General features: G+C 42.8%; 1 protein-coding gene across 2 annotated transcripts in view; it reads left to right on the forward strand.

Moving 5' to 3' along the window:
* The window catches only part of SCFD2 (sec1 family domain containing 2), a 189874-nt gene that overhangs the window by 72424 nt on the left and 94633 nt on the right, over window positions 1-22817 (forward strand). For both annotated transcript variants that reach the window (XR_014317468.1, XM_082760155.1), the window contains exon 5: window positions 12346-12595. Coding sequence is in view for 1 of the 2 variants with exons in the window: in XM_082760155.1 (XP_082616281.1) it covers window positions 12346-12595 (250 nt within the window). In the remaining variant the exon portion in view is untranslated. The remainder of the gene's footprint in view (window positions 1-12345; window positions 12596-22817) is intronic.

Consider the following 22817-nt stretch of genomic DNA (forward strand, 5'->3'; position numbering starts at 1 on the left):
CCCATACCAGCAGCTTGAATGCTGCGGATGTGCCAGCTAAGTGGTTACAGCAGGCTCAAGCTGTGCCTGGGCTGCATTGCCACCAGTGTACCTCAGGACCTCAGTGTACCTCAGTGTACCTGGAGGTGAGCACTGGTCTTCTGAGTGGCAGCCTGGTGCTGGGCTCCTGGGCCACGCTTCCTTCCTCTCCTACCGGATTTATTAAGTCTGAATTATAAGCATTATAACTCAGCACATCTTAATATTCTCCTTGCATAATTAAAATAAATAGTTAATATAAAGATAGTTTAGGACACATGCAGGCTTATCTTTAAGGCTGTTGTTTTCCTAGTTAAAATGGCACTTGATATGCATCTCCCCAGAGCTTCAGAGAGAAATTTAAGGAATCCTTCCTACACGAAGCAACTAGGAAGTACATACAAAAGTAACTGAAAACATCTAAAGTTCTTAAATGTTTGGAATGACATGCATGATTTAAGTTTTTTTGGATATTGGGACCAGATGTCCAGCTCGCCAGTCAGCTCCCTTTGCAAAAATGTGATATCAGGAGGGAGTTACGCTGACTCAGGCGCTCGGCCAAGTAGGAGGGAGATCCCAAAAAGCCAAGATCACTTTTCTGCTTGTAGCTCATGCTGGAGGAACGATGGGGAGGAGCTGTGGCAGGAGCCATCTCTGGCAGCCAGGATGCCCCTCATGTGGCTCTTGCAGCTGGCAGTAGGGGAGAGCAGCCCAATGTCTTCTCCATGCAGAGCAAGGAGCCAGCCACAAAGGCACTGCAGCTGCCTGCCAGCTGAGGAGAGGGCCATGTAGCATGGAGCAGCATGACAGAAATTCAGATGTTGGGCATTCTTTCTAATAACCAGCATGCTAGAAGGTCATATAACCATGCACAGGCATGCCCAGCCCTGGGCGTGCAATCTGTTCACCACTGCGCATGGATACCATCCTTGAGGATTTCTGCTGAATTAAAGGGCTGAAAGAATGGCTTTTATGTAGTACAGTTAAACTTTGCTTAAAGAGGGGGAGCTGTTGGCCTCTGGGGGCGGAGGAGACTTCTACGATGGGATGAGAAAGTTAACAAAAGAATGGGATTTCAGAATTTTTTCACTGTAACAGTATGTCGTTGGAAAAATAATCACCATTTTATCTATGCCTGCATTTCGCTTGATGTTTCATACTTAATGTATAATCAGTAGTTATTGAGGGTGCTGCTCTTGTATACGAGAAAGGAAGAAATGTACATCCATACTCTGACATGTCACTGTTGTTTCTGCCATCTGCTGCTCTCTGGATGACAATCTGACTACTTTTTAATGGCAGTGGAAAACTGGAGAGGAGAATTAGGGCTTGAACCTGATACATTTCATAGGCTGAGATACTGCTGCACACTCTATGCTTGTTTCATTTTCCCATTCTGAAAAAGGGAAAGAAAAAGCTCTTCCTTGTACAAGTCAAACCATAGCAAGCATCCTCCAGTGAAGATGTCCTGTTATGACAGATTCCTTCCACACACAAAAATGGACAGGGAGGCTCATAACTTACAAACTTACTCATGCGCAGGACATCTGCCTTTAATCACCATGAAAGCCCGAATCCTGTTTAAAGCACGGCGAGCCTTGTACAAGGGCTAGAAATGTCAGTAGTCTATTGTGATAACATTTACTGTACTGATTAACAGCCTCGGTGCCCTGCAGTGGACTGATAATCTGCCTTCGCATGTCTTTGTGCTGCCGTTCTGTCTCCTTCCTGTGGGCTGAGCGGGGCGTGCAGGCGGAGCACTGGAGCTTTCTGATGTGCAAAATCTCCCACATTCACATATTTTGCTTTGTGGTTTATGTCACATATTCTGTCTCTGTCTATCTGCATACCAAGTACAAAATCTTTTACAGACAATGTAAAATATGGTGAAGTTAGCTGGTGTTTGAATTCCTATCTGGAAAATGCAGTAGTGTGTGATCCAGCGTCTGGTCTCATATGATCATCTCATATAAGCTGCTGTTTTACATGGCCATCAAGCTTCTTGACTCTCAATGAGTTTCAATGCCTAACATTTTGGTAATTTCCAGTAGTTTCTGGCAGGTATGTTTATTTTATGATAGCTTCTCCCCAAGTTTCTCACAGTGTTTTGTAAGAAAAGGAAAGAAACAAAAGGGATGGAGGGAGAGAATGCTCTGCTCAGATCTACATCCATTTCCACTGAAATTGTCAATAAAAAGTTGGATTCCAGGGCTACTGTGAAATGGGATGTGTTTTGGCCAAAATAGTACCTTTATTCAACATGTAATTGGAGTACTATCATTTCTAAGCTGAAAGCTCTCAGGTATGTGCTTGGCCATAACTTGGTTGGAATTGTGATTCGTCTGATGCTTTGGCACAATCTGACTAGCTATTGATGCTTGCAGTAATATATGATAGATGTTGTGATTGTCTGCTAATAGGAAACTTCTCTGGGCAGAATTTGACTGGATTTGTTTTTAAAAAAAAAAAAAAAGAAAGAAAAAAAGATGGTGAGTTAAAACGCTCACAATCAAAAAGTCTACAGCAATATGAAAACAGATTTCCTTCGAAGGAGCCCAGTCAGTAATGTAGGCTCCAAAATCCTGTGTGTTTTTCACAATAGATGTGAAATAGATGTGTTTTCCTGTGTTACCTTTGTCCCAGGCAATCTCATTTTTTCGTTTCTGGTACCAGCGTCCACCACAGACAGGCCCGTCACCAGAAGTGTGGAGGCTTCCCTGAGGAGTTGTGAAACATCTGAAGTTAGCCTGGCGTAGGAATGAAAGATGATACAAAGAACAAAGGGCTGAGAGAGAAGAGGTGCCTCAGAAGGCAAGGCTGTGGCACAAGATGGGGTTATTTTGGCTGTCAAGCAGTCTCTTTTTATAATTTATTGCTCTGACAGCCCTCACAGCATGTCCAGCATTTCTGTATGTATTACCTTATCCTTTCTGCTATTTCAAAATTATTTTTCCCTCACAGCCCACAATTCTTTTCACTGCTATTAAGTACTGTGCCAAGGAGTTTATGGTTTATTCACGAGATGCATTTAATGCATAGTGTTTTATTGCGTGAGACCACTGAGTTTGTGTTTGCTGCTTGTCTTCTGTTCATTAACCCTCCAAAGACTTTCCGAAATATGCGCACCACTTAGAGGTCCTCCACAAACTTAAGAATTGAAAAATCGTGGTTTCAGCATCTGTTGTTTCTCCCGTGCCTTTTTTTTTTTTGTCTAGTTTAAAGAGTTCCCTCGTACTCTGAAATTTTCTTCTGTCTGAAGAGTTTTACGTAAACTGAAGATGTAATTCTTCCTTTTGATAAGGCAGCTCTCCCTCCGGAGAAATTTATTCCTGTAGTTGTTCTGTAGCTCTCTTTGATATTATCTCTGCTTTTCCATAGCTTCTTTGAAATGTATGCGCTGGCACCAGGCACTATATCAAAATTACTCCTGGCAGTGCCACATACTGGAATAAAGCTGCTCCCCTACTTTTGGTACTCTCTTGGTTATGCTGTGCTTCATGGTTTTATTAGTCCTTTTGCCATGGCTTTGAGCTCGCTATGTCAGTTCTGGATCAAAGATGTAGCTGAGCTACTTGGCTTTTTCTTACTATATTCAAAAGCAGCTGCCTGCAGAAGATAGGCAAAAGAGGACAAGGTTATGTGATACTCTCCGAGGCTCAACCATTTGGAGCTCTGGAACAGATGTGGGTTTTTGCATATTTACTAACATTTGACAGAATTATTTTCCCCTGGGAGTTTTCCCGTATTCTTTCTGAACCCACGTAAAAGTTTAGCAGCTCAACAACCTCTGGCAAGGAGTTGTACATTTCAGCGAATTGCATGCAGAACTACCTCCATTCGGACTGGCTTTTGCTGGTTCTTACCAGCCTCGTTTATTGCCCCTTAGTTCCTGCGTTGGAACAGAGCAAGCAGCCAATCCCTACCTCCCTTCTCAAGTCAACTCAGGATTTTTTAGCCCTTTTATATCCCCTGGGTTATCCTTTTTTCTAGCCTTAAGGTTTCTAGCTGGTGATTCGAGCAGGGTTTCACATTCTTTTCTTTGTCCAGAGCAGCCCTCAAATCTTTTTCAGTAACCATTTTCCAGGGCAGAAACCTCTTCTTCTGCAGAAACATTCTGTTCTGTTGAACAACTGATTTGGTTGCACTGTATTTTGCTTGATTTATTCCCCATTTATTTGTTTTCCGTCCCTGTGGATTCTTATCCTTCAGTTTGTACTGTCTGAATGCTTTCCCATTGTTCTCTTCAAAGGTGATGTGAGTTTCAACCTCCAGGAATATTTTGTTACCCCCCTGCCCTTTTCTCAGCACGGAATCCCTACCATCTTCTGGCGTTTTTCCCACTATTCCAAGACTTAGAAAAACAAACAACCCCAAAAACACACACACACACCCGACATGCATAGCACCGAGATCTTTCTCTGACGCGTATTTTATACTGACTGGGCACACACTGCTTTTTCATTCTTCTGACACAGTTTTCACTGTGCTGATTCATGTTTATACTGAATATGTCTGTAGAAGCCATCAGAGCTAAAAGCTTTTGACTGAGTGGGTTGGAAGTTTTCCCTTTTAAATTTTTTGATGAGTCTCTTATGTCAAACATGCAGCGATTCAAGTAAAATTGTCCTTATGCTTAAAGATCTTTCCCTAATAAAATCCAGACTTATTATCATTTTTTTTCAGCATACTGTTGCTGAGCCCCCATGAATCCATTAAATTATCTTAACACAGCTGTAGACTTTGATGATTTCCAACCAGAGACAGAAAAAATGGACTTTATGATGTAATGATACATCGCCAGACAGCATAGCTCCCAGGGATGAGGTGATTTCTCTACTGTGGAAGATGAGATATCAATGGGTTTGTTAGAAGCTCTGTGATGGCATTTGATTTTCCTCAAAACGCATGTTTAAGTCGTACAATTCTGACACAGTAATCAGCAACGGAGTCTGCCTGTTGTAACACAAGACAAAAAAAAAGGCTGAAGAAGTTGCAAGATTTGTGAAAATGGGAAATTTCTACTAAGCACTTGTGGTGCTCAGTAAAGACAGGAGGAAGGTGGAAAGGTAGTAAGAGGAAAATTTAATTTTATTGTTCAAAATACAATTTCTTTTTATGTCTTAAGGAGACTTGGCTAAAGAAATATAGTGGAATATGCTTCTTTGGCTATGGTATATAGGTGGAAACCATTTGCTTAGGTCATGATTGTGGTCTAGGGAGTTGTTGGCTGAAAGAACTCTTCTGGGCTTTTCTATTGTTTTGTTTTGTTTTTCAAATCATACGGCTTGAACAGCTTGTTTAAAATATTTTTGGTGTTATCACATACTAGCTGTTAAATGTCAGTGGCATGTTTTTGGAATTACGCAAGACACATGTTAAAAAAATCTCTGACCAGAAGAGCTTGCAAAGCTTTGTAAAAGCTTTATGTTGTAAGTTAATTTGTCTTGCCTTTGACTCATCACTTTGTTTTGGAGCGAATGCTAACATCATCTACAGCTATTCAGCAGGTATAAATTGGCCAAGAACTGCTGATGCCTCTGGTGCTAACTGATAGACACCAAGTAAGAATCTGGCCGTATGGCAGGGTACTGAAGAAGTCATCCAAAGAGCAGGTGATAATTTATATAATTTTCTTTTATATCTCTTGGCAAACCGAAGCTCCATGTAGGCTTTAAGCCAGCGCTGTTGCATGAGGAAGCAGTCTAGTGCTTGGCCTTTGTGGCTGGTGGAAGTGTGTCTGTGGCCAAGCAGTAAACCAGATCAGAGGACTGGCCTGGGCAAAATGTTCTGTTTTCATGCACTGTCACAGAAACACTTTAGCTGACACAAAGGGAAGAGGCTGTTGTGGCAGGCAGAAGACAAGAATGAAAGAGAATTGGGAGAGTGTGTGCGTAGGATAAATGTGAATCCGTGTCTTTGGCAGCATGGGCCAGGTTAAAAATAGCTTTTGAAGAGCTTACTGGTTTTCTTTTATTTGTTTTTATTCGTTTACATTAGAATTTTAAGACTCTGTCTAATATGACTGCCTGGAAATTGTCGCTGCAGTTTTGAGAACGTAGATCCTGGGGCAGTGCATAGGGTGGGTGGTAAGGGCAGGGAAGGGACAGGAGGTAGAATTGGCTCTGTAGGAACATTTCATTAAAGACAGAGAAGTCTTTAAGAATAGTGACAGAGGAGACAAGCCCTTGATGCTTTTTTACCATTTCCTGTGTCTCTCACTGTTAGTTTAGTTCTTATTTTTCTCAACTGTTTTCCTCTTTATTTGCATTCTTGGTGGATTTTTCTGTCATCTGTTGAGTGACCAGACAGAGGCTGCCATTCGAGGAAGATGCAAGTCACTTGGTATTGACAGAGGCAAGTCTTAAACCTGATTTGGTCCCCAACAAAAAGGAATGTGATCTTTCTCCCAGTCTTTAATGACTTAGTTTTATTTTTTATGTTTTTACTGGAAGTGGCCTTTGCTGGCAGCATCCCACACCTCCGCTCTGAAGCTGCTTGAGAGTTCACTGGATGCTTCATCAGCCTTCCTCTAGGGCTGAAGTTTGCTCCTTCACCCTGAAAGGCAAAACTTGGTCAGCTCTCCCTTGCTGTAAACATAAGTTTGAGACTAAAACTTTCCTGGCATCCCAACTCACTTCCTGTGAAAAGAAGTGTACAGCCACTGTATACCTCAGTTATCAAAATGATTGTGTCCTCTTCTTAAATAGGCAGCCTGTTATTTTATGCTGTGTTTTTTGACATGGACAGATTGACTTTAAAGATCTTCATTTTTTGTGTTATGTTGTGCGTTGGTTATTCTTCAGTCATACCCTACAAATATTTAAAGAGAAAGCAGAGGGTACATTTTTATCAAAACCTACTTAAGTCAAGAATTATGATGATTTCTAGAGCTTCCCATGGAAAAACATAATTTGCATGGGAAGATCATGTGTGCTGATTTATTGTGTCAAATTACCGGTCACCCACAGACCATTTTATGAAAAAGAAATAACTGAAATGATTGTTTTAATGGGAGTAGGGAGCACAGACATCTTCTCATCCATACAGGAATTACGTGCAGCTGAACCCGAATCTGAGGTGACTGACCTCCTACAATGGCGAGTAACAAACTGCAGCTTCTGAGTTACAGCAGCTAAGTACTGAAGGCAGCAACTCCTTAGCTTGGCAGCATCTCTGGATTTTACTAAAATGATTACTGCTGCAGAGAGCTCTTCCCATCAAAGGACCTGAGCTGTTTTTGCATACCCATCTGGTCCTCTGGTGCTGTCACTTTTAACAGCCAGAATATTCACCCAGGTCTGTCTTCATGCAGATAGCACGGGGCTAATGCTCTGCAAGCCAAAATCCCGACACACAGAAAGTCAAACCCAGGTAAAACATTACAAATCGGGTACACCAACATTAGAAAGCTGCATATCACACAACCCATGAGCCCTGTTTTCTGTCCTAAATTATCAATACCAGCAGCTTTTACTGAATAGGTCAGACATCTACATGAGATCTGAGTGGATCTGCAGGGACATGAGGTAGGATGGTCTAAGCCTTCCCTGAAGAAGAAAAAAAAAAAGTTGTTTAATGTCTGCTGTACACGTTGCAAAGCTGGAATACGATGCCTCAGGGCCAGCTCCTGCACAGGGCGTTCCAGAAGCACGGGGCAGTAAATGAGCCAAGAGTTTCCACTGATCCTTCTGCTGGTTTTAAATACAGCTGGGTTTGGGGGTTGTTTTTTATTTTTTTCTCAGATAGATTCTTTGCTGTTTTAAGGCCCTGTGGTTCATGTTCCAAAAAAGTCTGTTAACTCGTGTGACCTCTAAAGGAGCTGAAAATGTTTTGCTTCCTAAACTGAAAGCCACTAGAATATTTACATAATGAAGTAGTCTCTGAAGATTTATCTCCTCCAACCTCCTGGATTTTAAAAGAAAATAAATTCTACTTGCTTGAAGTTGATCTTTGCTTTAATTTTTTTAATGATGTGTTGAGGACAGTGGGCTGGATGGGAAGGGATTACGGTGTCTCAGTTCTCTTCTCAGTTTTGTCAGGGACACGTGTTAATTCAAGTAAACTCTGACCCTCCTCTTCTCTTCTTCCTCCTCTGTTTTCTGTTGTGTTAAAGATGTCCAGTGATACATACTGCTTTAGATTCATACTCAAAGTAAAGCCTTCACAGAAATGCAAAACCGAGTTTATTGCACTTCCTCTTAATTCCTGTCAATCCTTTAAATCACATTTTAAATGTCAATTTTGAAGAGCAATACCACGTTCACTGTTTAAACACTGAAAAATTATTTTTGTGCTTTCTTTGCTATTGTCCCGTCTGCCAAAAGTCAGGCCTTTTGCAAAAATCAGCAAGCTGACGTCAGTTCATTTACCCTTAGGGATAGCAAATTATTACACGGCTTAAGTTATAAAAATAAATAACTAAGGAGGGTGGAGGACAGACATGGAAAACAACAGAAATCTATCTCCGACTCTCCCTGGATTCTGAAGAGTACATGATTATAGCATTAAAACGTCCAAACAATGCAACTGAACAGAAGGCGTTAGAGCTTGGGCCTTAGCTGACTGAATTAGGCGGTGTTAATGTTTTTATACAGCCTTTGGAAAGCTCCGAATTGACCTGTTTCTCTTATTTTTATTGGCTCCCTTGATGATAGACAAATGGGGCTAACCTGAGGCCAACATAACCAGCAGGAAATTTGGGTCATGGGTAGTTACATTTTTAAACCTTGCGCTTTAGGGTTGTTCAATCGGGGTAATTGATTGATGGTTCCACGGTGCAGGGAGCACCTCCATCATCAGAGGTGGCCGGAGAAGGACGATCTGCCAGGGGGTTTTGGTGGAGGCATATTTCCCAGCTCCCTGCGGAGCTGTGCTCTGCAGCAAGGTTGCGAGTCCCTTTTTTTTTTCGTGCGTGCTCCAGTCCAAGTGGCCTGTTTGTACAAAATAGCCTATTAAACTTGGCAATTGTATTTGAAGTCCTCTGTAGCACCATTTCCCAAGAGATAAGGAAAAAACATTCCGGAGAAGTTCATACCCCAGAAAGACCCTCTGTGCGCTCTGAAGTTAACGGCTTATTATAGCTCCTTAATTTCTTTTTCTTTCATTTTTCCTTTGAAGATAAGAGGTGGCAATTGTTACTTTAAGTTGTTGAGTTGTAGCCTTCCCCTCAGTAAATCATCCCGAAAGTTTAGACCCAAATCTTTTTTTATCGTGTATGTTTGAAAGTTTGCCTGAGATGCTGAACACGTGTGCTTGCCGGAGCTACCAGCTCCTCGATCAGGAGCTGGAAGTGGGCTGGCTTGTATGACCATGGGCCTTCTCTGTGCATTTGGGTAATTTGGGTGTGCAAAACAGAGCATATCCTTTTCCAGAACTTGTCTTTGGTGTTGCAGGAGTTTGCTAAGAGATATCCAGAGATGGGGTGAAGTAGGGGGTTTGTGTGTTGAGGGGGCAGAGAGGGAACAGATGATATGCCTGTAGGTGATGGTAAGTAATACGTGACACAGGGCTTGCCGCTACTTGAAATGTAGATTGATATAGATTGAAGTTTGCTATCTATTCCAGAATAGCTCCAGCTGTAGGTTAATTTTCAGTTCTTGGCGTTTTATATCTGGTTGGGCTTTTGTTTGCTGCAAGTGGTTTCCTCCAAGTAGTTGCGTACTTGTTTTGTCTTTTCACATTTTGGGTTCTGCATGATCTGAAATCGATCACAAGAGCAGACAGTTGAGAACTTATGTGTCCAAATGCATCATTTTTAATGGAGAGATCAGGTTTGATTAAACTGAGGCAGGGTTATGCTGAAATGGAGGAACCAACAGCCTTGCCATGAGGGTGGCCTGGCTTCCGGCCTGTGCCAGCCCAGCACCAAACGCAGCAGACTGGCTTGCTGGGCAGAGCAGAGCTGGCACTTGCTCTACGTGTGACTTAACTCTCCCTTCCCGAACACACACGTGGTGCCAAGCCTCCCGAATTTCTAAATGTTCTTTTTTTGTTCCCAAATGTTTTGACTGCTGGAGTTTTGTATTATACTGCTTCACGTCCAAAGTGGCACTTAGCGTTAGGTTTAACATGCGGGTTGTTAGAAAATTCTTCTCTAAGGTATGTGTTCAAATGGCATCGTGACACCTGACCACATTAAAGTCCCTAGAAAGGTTGGTCCATGGCAAAACGTGTATCCGTGACAGGAACAGGGTGGGTCCCAAAGCTAGCAGAAGTGTTTCCTATAGCACCAGCAGCACGAAAAAGGGGTTTTGAGAGCCTAATTCCTGCTTTCTCTATGACTGAAATCTGTAAAGAACCAATGTAAGTAAAAAAAATGAGTTTATGAGATGCCTTTTAGTGTTCTGGGTTTGTCAAAGAACAGAGAAAACAAAACAGAGGCGAGGCCAGGAGCCCCTGAAAAATTGCATGGAATATGGCAGGGGACAAAACTTCCCCTTTGTGCACGCAGGGTTAGGTTCTGAAGTCCCTGACCGGCTTAGAGCTGAAGTTATGTATGCAGTTAAAGGCAATTGCATGATTTTGTTGTTGTATGAACCTGTATTTCTCTCTGTTTGGTTTCGTTTGGTGGTTTGTTTGTGTGGGTTTTCTTGCTTTCAGTGAATCTATTTAAAGTACATGGTATTGGCTGTGGTGCCTGTTTACTGTGACTGGGCTGTTTGAAGTCAGCGCAGTAGCAACCAGGAATAGCTGCTTGCTATCTAGACCCTTTGGCTAATAGGACATTTGATATTTCCCTTCACGCTTGAATCAATCCCCACGTTTTCATAGGGAGCTGCTTGCTGATCGCAGGGGGAGGGGCAGGGTGCAGAGGGTGGCGTTGCAGGAGACCTCTGGGGTCTGCCAGGTCACCGCTGCCCCCTGAGGGCCTAGGAAATGTCAGCATACTCGCAGATTTCCCCTCCTTTTCTCTGCCAGCCTTCATCTCACAAGCACATTACGATGATCTTTTAGCCTCCTGCTCCCCACTTCCACATAACCTTTGCCTTTTTCACCTGACAGCCTGGATGTGCTGTGGGAATGAATCTGACCTACCTACAACGGAGGCTTTTTCGGTGGGAGGGACCCCTGCAACAGCAGCAGAAGCTGGCAAATGTGCTGCAAAGGGGGCAGAGGGTGAAGAGCACACGCAAGGCAGGTGATCGCTGCCCTGGAGAAAGACAGCCTGTCCTTGCTCCTGTTGTAGAGATCCTCTAAGAAGCCATGCCAGTCACTTAAACCACGCACTTCACGGGTGGTTCCCTCTGTTTCTAATTTTCTGGGTCTCTGACCTGAAAGCACAGGGTCAGGTTTACAGATGTGCCGAGAGCTCCCACTAGCAACTGAAGTCCGTGGGAGCTGGGCTTTGAACTCTCTGCTCAAGTACAAAGGCCAAGGAAGAGGCCCAAAATGTAGAAGACATGTTTGACCTTGGGCTTTGCCATTTTTATCCATACTAAAAAGAAAAAAAGAGTGATGCTCCAGTTCTCTCATCCTGCTGGTACATGGAGAAGATCTAATCGTTAACAGCTTTTTAAGTGCTAATATGCTGATATTGGGAGTGCCTAGGAAAAAACTTGCAAGAAACTAAGGAATTTGTTCATCTGAGCAGCAAATAAGCCCAAGACAAATGAGAATGCAAATATTGATCAGTGTTTCATTAAATGAGCACTGCCTACTCTGTATGCTGCATGGGGCAGGAGTTCAGCAGGGGAAAAATTTGGGAATGTGTGGCTAGAGACTTTCCAAAAGTACATGTAAGGACACAGATTACTACTGCACAGGTGGGCCTAATCCTGGCTAGCTGTTGATGTTGGTTCTATATCTAAGCAACATTCCCTCTTGTGGTTTAAATAACATTTTTTGTGTGTACAATCCTTGCAATCCTTGAAATATTGGGTAGTTTGAGTCTATGCTGCAGACCAAGCACTAAGGCCCACTTCTGTCATCCCCTGCCTTTAGCAGCAGGATCAAGCGTGGTCTGGATGCCTCACGTTGGGTGCTTCTGTGTCTCTTCCTCTGGGTGCTACTGGTCCTTCTAGGCCATATACTCGTGACAGTGGTGATAGCTGATGCTATTTAGGGAGTATACACACAAATCTGGACTTTTTTTGCTGTCCATTCCCCTTGCACCTTCCCAGCATCTAAGCCTCTTACACGAGGAATGTTGCAGGATGCATCCCTCACCAATCCTTCCAATGTCCAGTTACAGACCTGTCATCTGAGAATTTCTGTCCCTTTTTGAACCTGTTGGTTTGGTCTCCAGAACATCCTATGTCAAGTTTTGTACTGCAGCATGTGGTGAGCAATAGGTGCTAACTGATGAGCCCTACACCTTCTCTTTTGCAGAGTATCGGAGAGTCAGAAATGCCCAACGTGCTGAACCAGTTACTGACGATGATCAAGCCTTACAATGAGAGGATGCCAGATGACTATACCTGTGAGGACTTCCTTGTCTTGCTGGTATACATGTATTCTGTCGTTGGAGAAATCAAAGGTGGAAAAGAGCTGGACAAAGCCGAAGAAGAAGTGAAGAAGGCTCTAGCCAAGGCTATTTGTGATGAAGCAGAGCCATCTCCTTTGCTGCAGAAAATAACAGGTAGGATTCTGCTTGTGTGGTGAGAGCTTGGATGGCGATGAACATGGGAACTAGGAGGAGCGTATAAAAGCAACTTGACTCGCCTGTGGTGCAGAGGGTATGTGAGTAAGCATGAGGATTTCCTGTAGATTTGTTCCATCTCCCATGTTCACATATGCCAAATGCTGACAGACTGTACTTGAATAGTGCTGAGTCCGATGAAAGCTCTACAGTTTGTCCTTTTTGTTAGAGATTGGCTAAGTTGGTGTGTTTTCTTAAGGTAATCTTTTCCATGGTTTCTTTCATTGATCAGTGTAAAGTTGACCTTGGAAAGTCAAAATTAATTCTGGAAATGTGTTCAGTGAACCACAGTTGTTTTGTGAATACTAGGGTCTGGCCTGTCTGGCATAAAAGAAGAAATGTGTCTAAAACCAACATTGAGCTTTTTGCTGAAACGACATGAATATTGGCCTTTAAAAATAGCACACTAAGCCTTTTTTTAGGTGAGCACTCAGAGAGTAGGAAAGCCTTGACCTCTTGCTACCAATGTCACATGTGAGAAAAAAATATTGTTAAAAAAGTTCCTTAAAATGAATGAGCTATGGCTCGAGGGTGGCGTATCTGAATGGTGGAAGAGATCTCTCTTCCTGCTGTGGGTTTTCTTAATGTTTACTAACAGTGAACAGGTCATTGACCAGGTCACCTTTGAGATATGGAGCAGAAAAATATAAATCAAAATGTTGTAAGGAGCTTAGCATTGAAAGCCTTTGCCAAGAATTTTCCTAAGTGGAGAATCTCAAGGGCAGTAGGATAAAAGTGCTGTTGGTTATTCTGGTATTATTCTCTGTGGATGCTTCTGCTTCACAGTACAGGTGTTCTCTGACTGGTCTGCTGTTGCTTTGAGTGTAAAATATTTTGTTAGAAGGTTCCTACCACAGAATGGGCATTTCAGCCATATTTTCATTGTGCTGTTATTTTAATCATCTTGCCATGGTGCGTGCAGTCTGTAGCTATTTGTGCCTGGCAGTTTTTCATATTTTTTTTTTTTTTACTTTTACTCTCCTCATTTTCAATATGTACTGCCCAACTTGGTGTTTCAATTGCAACTTCAGTGGTGTCTTCTACAGGATAAGGTGCAGTCCAGCCCCTCATTTGTAAATCTCCATGTTCATATTATGCCTTTTTTTCCTGTGATCCTCAGTGTTTTGAATCACATTTTTTTTCTGTTTGTTGCGCCTAAGTGGGGGAAGATCTGAAATCTCTAAAACTTCTGTCCAATACCAAAGAGAAGCCACATTTCTATGTACATAGAGGCTTCTCTTGTTCTCTGTGGTGGTCTCAGTTTATGTATTTGCAAGCACAGACGGACATCAAAATACACACTGTGCTTGTGTTATCTTACATAACCTGTCAATAATTCCATAATTTGATGAACATGCTTTTGTGTTTGATTTGCAATATGCATGTTTCCTGAGTAGAAAAATGATTATCTGGGTTTTCTTACTCACCATCTGTGTAGATGAACAGGTGAATGAATGTTTCAGTGCAAAGTTTCTTTAGTTTATGAAATAAAATTAATCTTCTGTTTTTACTCAGTTGATGGACTGTTAGAAGCATGAGGACTGAAGTACAATATTCACCTTCTTATAAGTATTTTTTCTGCAATGTGGGATATGGGATTATGAACCTTCAAGTTTATCAAACTTGTGATTTGCATGAGCTGCTTTGGAAAGTTTCAATGTTGGAGAACAGAAGGGTTATTTCATTGTTTTGAAGTATTTATGGTGAATTGACTTCAGTCAGCAGCCAAGCACCCACCCAGCCGCTCACTCTTCCTCCCCTTACCCCCAAGCAGGATGACATGAGAAGACAGCAGGAACTTGCCGCAAGAAAAAACTTGCAGGTCAAGATAAAGACAGTTCAATAGGTGAAGGAAAAGAAAGGAAAAAGAACAAGTGAAATAAAGGCAGTCACTCACCACCTCCCACAAACAGACTGATGCCCAGCCAGTTTCCAACCTGTGGCCACTTCAGGAGCTAAAACCCTGTTGTTGTCTTCTTCTACCCCAATTTTCATTGCTGATCATGACATTATATGGCATAGAGTATATGTTGGCCAGCTCAGATTGTGGCAGCTGTGTCCATCCAACTTTTTGCCTGCCCTAGCCTATTGTTGAGGAGGCAGACTGGGGAAAAGAGAGAAAGCCTTGACACTATGCGAGCATGTTATGACAATAGCCAAAACATTCCTGTGTTATCAATACTGTTTTAACCACAAATACAAAACATGGTACCGTGTCTTCACTGCTGCTGTGAAGACATTTAACTCCATCCCAGCCAGAGCCACTTTAAAATCTTAATGGATGGTTAAAGCCAAGCACGTCATTGTTACACAAGGTTAACTGCATAACACAGAGCCAGGATCCTTGCAACCTTCAATTTCTGTATCTGTGTTTAGCAAAACCACATCTGTGCTTTTTGCACATGTAGATGACAGTATTGCTCCTTGCTGTCATGCCTCTGCCGTTTATCAGCATTCTTTGTTTTTACATCTGATTTAGAATGACAGTTCTTCTGACATATACATAAAAGAGCAAAAAAGCATATTAAAACTTGTTGTCATGACCGAAAATAAGGATTGTCTTGGGGAGGGAGTTACAAAATGGAATTTCTAGGAATACCCCTTTGGTAGTTTCCAAGCTTTTATTCATCCAACAGCTTGTTTTCTCAGTAGGAGTGGAATTTGCTGAATTTGTAAATTGCTATGTTTGCTGAACAGATGAATTGAGAAGACTGACCGAGAAAACACGAGCAGCCTTAGACCTTCTTTCACTTAACCTGTGTGTTGCCAGGCCTTTGTTCCCCATCCTGCTCCCCTCTGAATCCTAGGCACCTTGCTTGCTGCTGCAGAGGTAAAGCAAACTGGGTTGGGAGCAGCCCTGAGGAGAAGGACCTGGAGGTGCTGGTTGATGAGAAGCTTGGCATGAGCCAGCAGTGTGTGCTTGCAGCCCAGAAAGCCCAACCATATCCTGGGCTGCATCAAAAGAAGCATGGCCAGCAGGCCAAGGGAGGGGATTCTCCCCTTCTGCTCTGCACCTGTGAGACCAATATAAGAAGGGCATAGGCATATTAAAAATGAGTCCAGAGGAGGGCCACAAAGATGACCAGATGGCTGGAGCACCTCTTCTATGAAGAGAGGCTGAGAGAGCTGGGGTTGTTCAGCCTGGAGAAGAGAAAGCTTCAGGGAGACATTACAGCAGCCTTCCAGAGCCTAAAGGGAGCCTACAGGAAAGCTGGTGAGGGGCTCTTTGTCAGGAATGTAGTGATAGGACAAGAGGTAAGAGCTTAAAACTGAAAGAGGGTAGATATAGATGAGCTCTAAGGAGGAAATACTTCATTATGAGGGTGGTGAGGCCCTGGCACAGGCTGCCCAGAGAAGCTGTGGATGCCCCATCCCTGGCAGTGCTCAAGGCCAGGCTGGATGGGGCTTAGGGCAGCCTGGGCTGGTGGAAGGTGTCCCTGCCCATGGCAGGGGGCTGGAACTGAGTGGGCTTTAAGGCCCCTTCCAACCCAAACCATCCTGGGATTCTGGGATTCTATGAAATCCAAACTGGGTCTGTGTACCGAGCACCTGCAAGCTTTCTTTCACAGCATAACAGGAGTCCTTAATCTGTAGCAGGGCTGAAAGATGGGGAATAGATGACAGAACCAGTCTCCCCTTTTGGTACAGTAGCTCAGTGGATATAATGCCAAGACATCATCTGCTTCCAGCAGAACCTGCTGTGAATTGTTCTGTTAGCAGCTAGAAGCTGGCCTACTATCCTGAAGTCAGCCCAGCTCTGCAAGGCAGCAGCAGGCATGGATCTGCATTGGTCTTGTGCAGGACATACAGTGTTCTCTCGTTATTTTACTTAGTTGGACACAAGAGCAAAGCTTTGTTGCTCGTAAATGGCCACAGAAGTGAATTGGGCCAAAATCTATTTCAGTAATTCTTGGAATCTCTCATTCATGATAAGAACAGAGCAAAATGTTCACGGTCTCTATTGTGAGAGTTCCATCAAGATAAATGAGAGGATTAATGTTCAATTGGATGTGTCAGGACAGAAAACTAAGCCAGTATACTGTGTAGCTGCAAGATATGTGCCTTGGCTCACTCGTCGCCTTCATGTTCCCAAGTGGGCCTGCAGTTCCTGAGCACTCGCTCTCCGTTCTGCAGTACATCTGCTCGTACCGAGTGGCTCAAAGGAAAGCGGAGCTGCAGGTTAAAGTTTCAAGCACTGCTAATGATGTATGATCGGACAGTTTTTGTTGTGGTGACAGATAGCAAAATTCATTTTTGCCTTTAAAAAGACATTCAAAAGTAATACTATTTAGGCTGCAAAGCCAAGCACTTCAGAGTTGAGAAATGCCAGTAACTCCGTTTCCCATACAACCATTATTTGACTCCTGTGTGCACTGTAGTGCAGTCTTCAATTTCATGATTGCATAGTGTATTTTCTATGAGCAATTGCTGCTTTCACAGTATAGACTGAACACCACGGAGAACCAGAAAAAAAATATAGCTTCAGTTATTCTTACACATGATGAATAAGGACTGTGCAAGTGCTCTCCATGCCTCTCCGTGTGATATTCTGCAAGTACCTTTCACTGGGTCTCAGCTTGCAGTCTGTGCAGTGGACGGGCACTCTCAGCTTTTTGTGACTCATTTTGGAGCACAAAGAAGAAAAGCATTGTATATGTTTTCTGATACTAGTGATCATATTTCTTTGAACAGAGAGGACTTTGTGCGCTGCTTCCTCATACACCTTGTGCCTGATGTCTTGGCTTTAGTTTGGACCCAATGCTGCACTAAGACTGCTTTTGGATCCTTGGTCAATTTAAGCTGAGATTAAAAACCATATCACAGCTGTGGCTCCTCACTTCTGCGTTAGCCCTTGGCTTTCCTTTTCTCTGCAAAGCACATCAGGTGTGCAATTTCAACACATACACATTTATAGTTTCTTTTGTTGCTCACACAGAGCCACTTAAAAATAAAACACAAAACCCCTATAAAGCCACTTCTGTCCATTATTAAGGTTTTGAGGTCATCAGTCAAAATAATAGTTGGGTTTATTTGAGATGTCTTTTATTCATGTTATACTTGTTAAGTATAAACTTATCTATCTTGCCTGCGCCTGTGCTTGTAGGAAATTTCCAGTGATGTGCCTGCCTCACAGAACTGGTGCAAACTCCCCCAAATGTGTCTCATCAGTGCATATAGGGTCGTTTGTACTGTGTCTGTTTTTCAGTGTTACTGTAACTGGATTAGTATTTGCAACAGTGGAAAAGGAAGGGATTCTCAGAGCTGTTAGCCTGTCCATGTGGCTGGACACACCAGATTTCCCCGAGGTAGCCAAGGCTATTACAGCACTCTGGAGAATACACCACGATGCAGCACTTGCGTAAGTTTATATTGTGAAAGATGCATAAGCACTTGCAATTTCCTGGCTTTTGAGTGTTAGGCTTTTCAACCTCGTCGTTGCCTGAACATATGTTTTCCAAAATATATACAGTACATCAACATTTGCATTTACACCTTAGTTCATTGAAGCACTAAAAAAAAATCTCCTAACTGTTAATTAACATGAAAATGCAACGTGTGAGTCACCCAGCGAGGTTTAGGAATATGACAGTATTTTTGTGTGCTTAATAATATAAAAATCTATTGGTGGTGTTGTGTTTGATGGAACTGTTAAATAATACGTGTTGTGGTAGACTATCTTAATGCCTTGGGTAATAAAACTGAATGTAACAGTTCCAAGATTTCTCATGGGTGTAATTTACCACAGACATATGTTCTTCATCACAGTTTCCAGCAGAATGTTACAAATTGGAGGGGAAACAGAATAGACCAAAACAGAATGGATAATGATGCTTTTCAACAGAATGCTGGATTCAGGGGCATTTTGGGGGGGTCTTTCTGGCAGTTGTTAAAAAAAAAAAAAAAAAGTAAAATATCCCCTTTATTTTTTCATCTGATCTGCTCGTGTAGCTTTGCAAATATCCACGTAGAGCCGTGTGCCGCTCACAACCCGTCCAAAAGCAATGCTAATAGACTGAAACGGTATGTTTTCAGCAGCTCTGCTCCATCTCCTCCATCTGCACGCCTCTGCGGGAGCCCTGCGGAGCAGCTGTGGAGAGCTCTGCGGGGCGGCGGGCAGAGCACCCTCAAGCTGAGCTGTGGCTCCGTGCCGGGAAGTACCAGGTAGCAGCCTGTAAGAAATTATTATTTATATTATATTTAGCCCCAAAATGGACTTCTGGACTTTTTTCCATGTCTTTTCTAAATTCCGTGTGCTAAAATGTGGATGTTGCCTTATTGCATTAGATGCATGGTATCTCGGCTGGAGTATGCTGCTTCCATTTACAGGCTACGTGGTGGCATCATTACCTTACTCCTAGGTCAGGAGTATTTTTCTCGACAGGAACAAACAGTTCCCTGAGAGAACAGAAACCCTCACTGCTGTTTGGCTGTGTTCTTGGCTTCACCGCTGTTTTGAAGCAGCAGCTTCCCAAACCCAGTTCTCTAATGGGTAGGTAGCTCTGGACCTATTTCATGCAGTTTGGGGAAGTATGAAACTACCATTGTCTGAAACCATCAAATCCAAGGGTGACATCTGCAAGATTTCAAATTCTGCATGATTTCAGAATAGCTGCTTTTATCAGGAGTATTTCTGTACCATGAATGAAGTTGCCACAAGTTCAAAGAAAAGCTGGCCCTATCACTGCCTTGCACTGTAGTTTATTTCCACGGAATCCATGAGTTTAGCAACAGAATTAATTTAAAAAAAAAAAAAAAAGTAATGACTTGAATGGCAACCTGTAGACAAACCAGAGGAGAATTATTCCAGTATTTCAGTGTAGGATAGCTATTGATACTAAGAAATATAACTGGATGTATTTATCTAAAACAAAGCTGCAACCAAATTGTTTCTTGTTATGATTTGGGGAAAAAATAGAAACGTCTAAATTAAAAACCGTCCCTTCTGAGTTTTCAGAGAAATGGAATGCAAGAAAGTCAAAGTTCTTCTGTTCTTTATTTTGAAATTTTAGGAAAGTCTTACGCTGTGCTGTCTTCCAGGCCTTCTCGAGCTCCCATTTTGCCTATTCACGCTCCAAGGGCTCCACGTTTGCATCATCTGCATAGAAAATAGGAGCAGTGTGCTCACGGTGTTGGCTCCTACCAGGGCAGTCCTGCCAGACCAGGGCACGGGGCTGGTGTAAGGGGAGTGCTCCTTGCTTCCAGGCATGTGGGGGAGTCTGGCTGCAAATAGGGTTAGCAGATAGGGATCAGTTCTCCACCAGAGCTAACGTTATAAACTAAACTGTTTATGTTAAAAGTTCATAGAGTGGGTTACAGAGGGTGGGGGAATACCTCGACACGTCGAATAGCTAAACATTTTGAATGTCCAGACAAGCTGCTCTCTGAAATACCCATTAGCTCCTGCATGTCACTGATGCGAAAGGGTCGTGAAGAAGACTCTTCCCAGCAGGTTTGGCCATGGTTGTGTGGTTCAGGTTCTTTCTTTCTGCCATGCCGCCTGTCCCCGGCAGTGGGAAGAGATGGCTTTGCCCCGTGCAGCCCTCCCAGGCTAGCGTGGAGATGCGGCCAGTTCCAAAATGTGAGTTTATTGCTCAGGATACCTTTTTTCCTGCTGCCCCAGCTGCTTTTATAGACACCTAAAACACCCCTCCCTCTGTCTGGCAGTGTCTGTGTAAAGCTAAGCATGAGGATGACCTCCTGGTATCTCTGTTATTTTCTTGATGTCTTTTCGCCATGATCCAGTGGAAAGTATTTGTGATGCTCAAGTCCCAGAGGATAGTGAATTGGACTTTGTGGCAGGCTGACTAACATTCGTCCTGCCAGGAGCACCAGAAAAACAGGAGAAAAGCTGTGTGGAGAGGCTGCGTGAGAGAGCTCCTACAGTTTAACCCTGAGATGTTTCCACTGCTTGAACGTTTCAGTCCTTTGCTTCGTGATAACAGAGCAATTGTGGAAAAAATGAGTATCTCGGGATACACAGAGGGATATCTGATTCACTCAACAGTCAAAGAGATTCTCTGCCAAGGACCCTTGAGCTCTCTAAGACCTTTGTGACTTTCTGCTGTGAGCTTTTTCAGGGCTTCTCCCCATTTCTGTTCAAAACCCACAGACATCACATGGGAGACAAGCAAGCCGTATCAGCTGTTGCAGACTTCAGGCTTTGCAGTGCTGCCCGGCTGGATTCCTGCGTTATTTCACACCCACAGAATCATCTAGGCTGGAAGAGACCTCCAAGATGACAGAGCCCAATTTCCCGGCAGAGGGCTGGCAGTTCCCTGAATCCCGTGTGCATCGGTGCTCAGGAGCCCTCCCTGCCCCAGGAGACAGGGAGCAGATCCCACAGTTCCCTCCAGTGCTGGAGCGCTCCCCGCGGCACGAGAGGTTCCCAATGAACTGTTCGGGAGACAAATTGCTTGCGTTAGCATTCCAGACTAATTTATATCTAAACTTACATATGTGTATATTTTGCGTGGCTTTAAAAAAAACAGAATCAGGCGTGTGTTAAAAAGCCGTAGTACTAAAGGTGAGAGAATCAGGCTGCTGGGATATTTTGTTTGGATTTCACAGCGCGCGTTAAAATGCAGGCTAGAAGACAATCCCGATGGAAGCTCAGTGGCCTAGCTTTTTTCCTTATTTTTTTTTTAAAGCTTTCATATGTTGCCTATTTATTTTGTCTTCAGCACCTGGTCTCAGTTGGCTCCAAACAGGATAGTAATTTTCATGGAAGTGTTTATAACATGAAGTCTTTTTTTTCTTTTTTAACATGAGACATATGCCTGCAGCTCTGCAGGCCCCTGACTTGTTGCCAACTTAGCAAGACAGCCAACTGAAACAGGAAACTGATATGGTGCAATTTTCATTAATGATTTATAATATTTTTCAGCATGCAAATCCAATAGCATTTAAAAGATGCTCCTAACATTGAATATCTCTTCACTTTAAGCTTAAAGTGAAAACAGAAGCTGCTTTAGAATTAGGGAACTTTTCAAAAGGTGCTTGTCTGTGTATGTGGCAAAGCGAAATTCCTCTTTTTTTTCCTTCTTTCCTTGCAAGCCACCTCCTTGAAAAAAAAAATGTTTTGGCATATTGTAAAATTATGAGTAAAGTCATGCTGTTTTGCAGAGCACACCCAGCCTGGCAAACCAGACATGGTGAAGTATTAAATAGCTGTCAAATTAAATGAAAAATGGAAAGACAGAAAGAAAGACAGAAAGAAGGAAGGGAGGAAAGAAAGAGAGAGAGAGAGGAAGAAAGAAAGAAGGACAGACTCGTCCGTTCCGAGCAATTCCACCCTGTTCTCTTGATTCCTTGAATCTGCATCCTCTGGCAGAGCACGAGGACGGACAGCATTGCCTCAGCTGGGACAAGGAGCAATAACTTTCAGCTTTAGATATTTGCAGTTGTTTTTGCCAGCTCGCTCGTGGTGATAACTCTCTCATGCTTTCCGTGATGTTTTATCAAGGTGAATTCTGTTCTTTGAATTTTGAGCAATCAACCTCCAGGCGAGCAGCCTACATGTATTTTAATAATAATGCAGTACGTTGAAACATGGCATTTCAAGAAGCAGTCGAGCCCACATGTAAAATGGAGTCATAAGGCTGTGTGTTATCACAGTGTGAAGCCAAAGAAATCTCTTGTATACTTGATACAACCCATCCTTTATTTTGCAAAACCGTTGCTGTGTTGGTTTTCTTAATATCCGAGCAGCAGACCCAGGAATATAAATATTCTAGAATGGAGCAAATAGTTCAGCAATTCATGAATTTAAACATTTGCCCATGCAGCTCACTAGTCAACATACCCTATTTTTCCCTCCTCATCTCAAGCTTTTCTCTCTGGAGGTCTTTTCTTCATTTGATCAGTATAGTCAGGATAAGTTGCTTTCACATGTACTGTAATTAAGGGTGACGTACCGCCTCTGTATAAATTAGTGTGAAAGCATACAGTGCTCCTCCTGCTTACAACAGTCCTGAGATCAAGCTTAAGGAACAGATCTCAACAGATATTGTGGGCTATGCAGATTTAAGGGGACAGGCAGGACCAAATACTTTCATTGATCTCTTAACCTTGCTAATATGATTTTCCCATTTCAAAATCTCCCTTAGAGATGTTGTTAGTGCTATGACTGTTTTGTTTTCACTAACATCTAAATGTAGTCACA

Source organism: Aythya marila, assembly GCF_965140915.1.
Source record: "Aythya marila genome assembly, chromosome: 4".
NCBI classification, from domain to species: Eukaryota; Metazoa; Chordata; class Aves; order Anseriformes; family Anatidae; genus Aythya; species Aythya marila.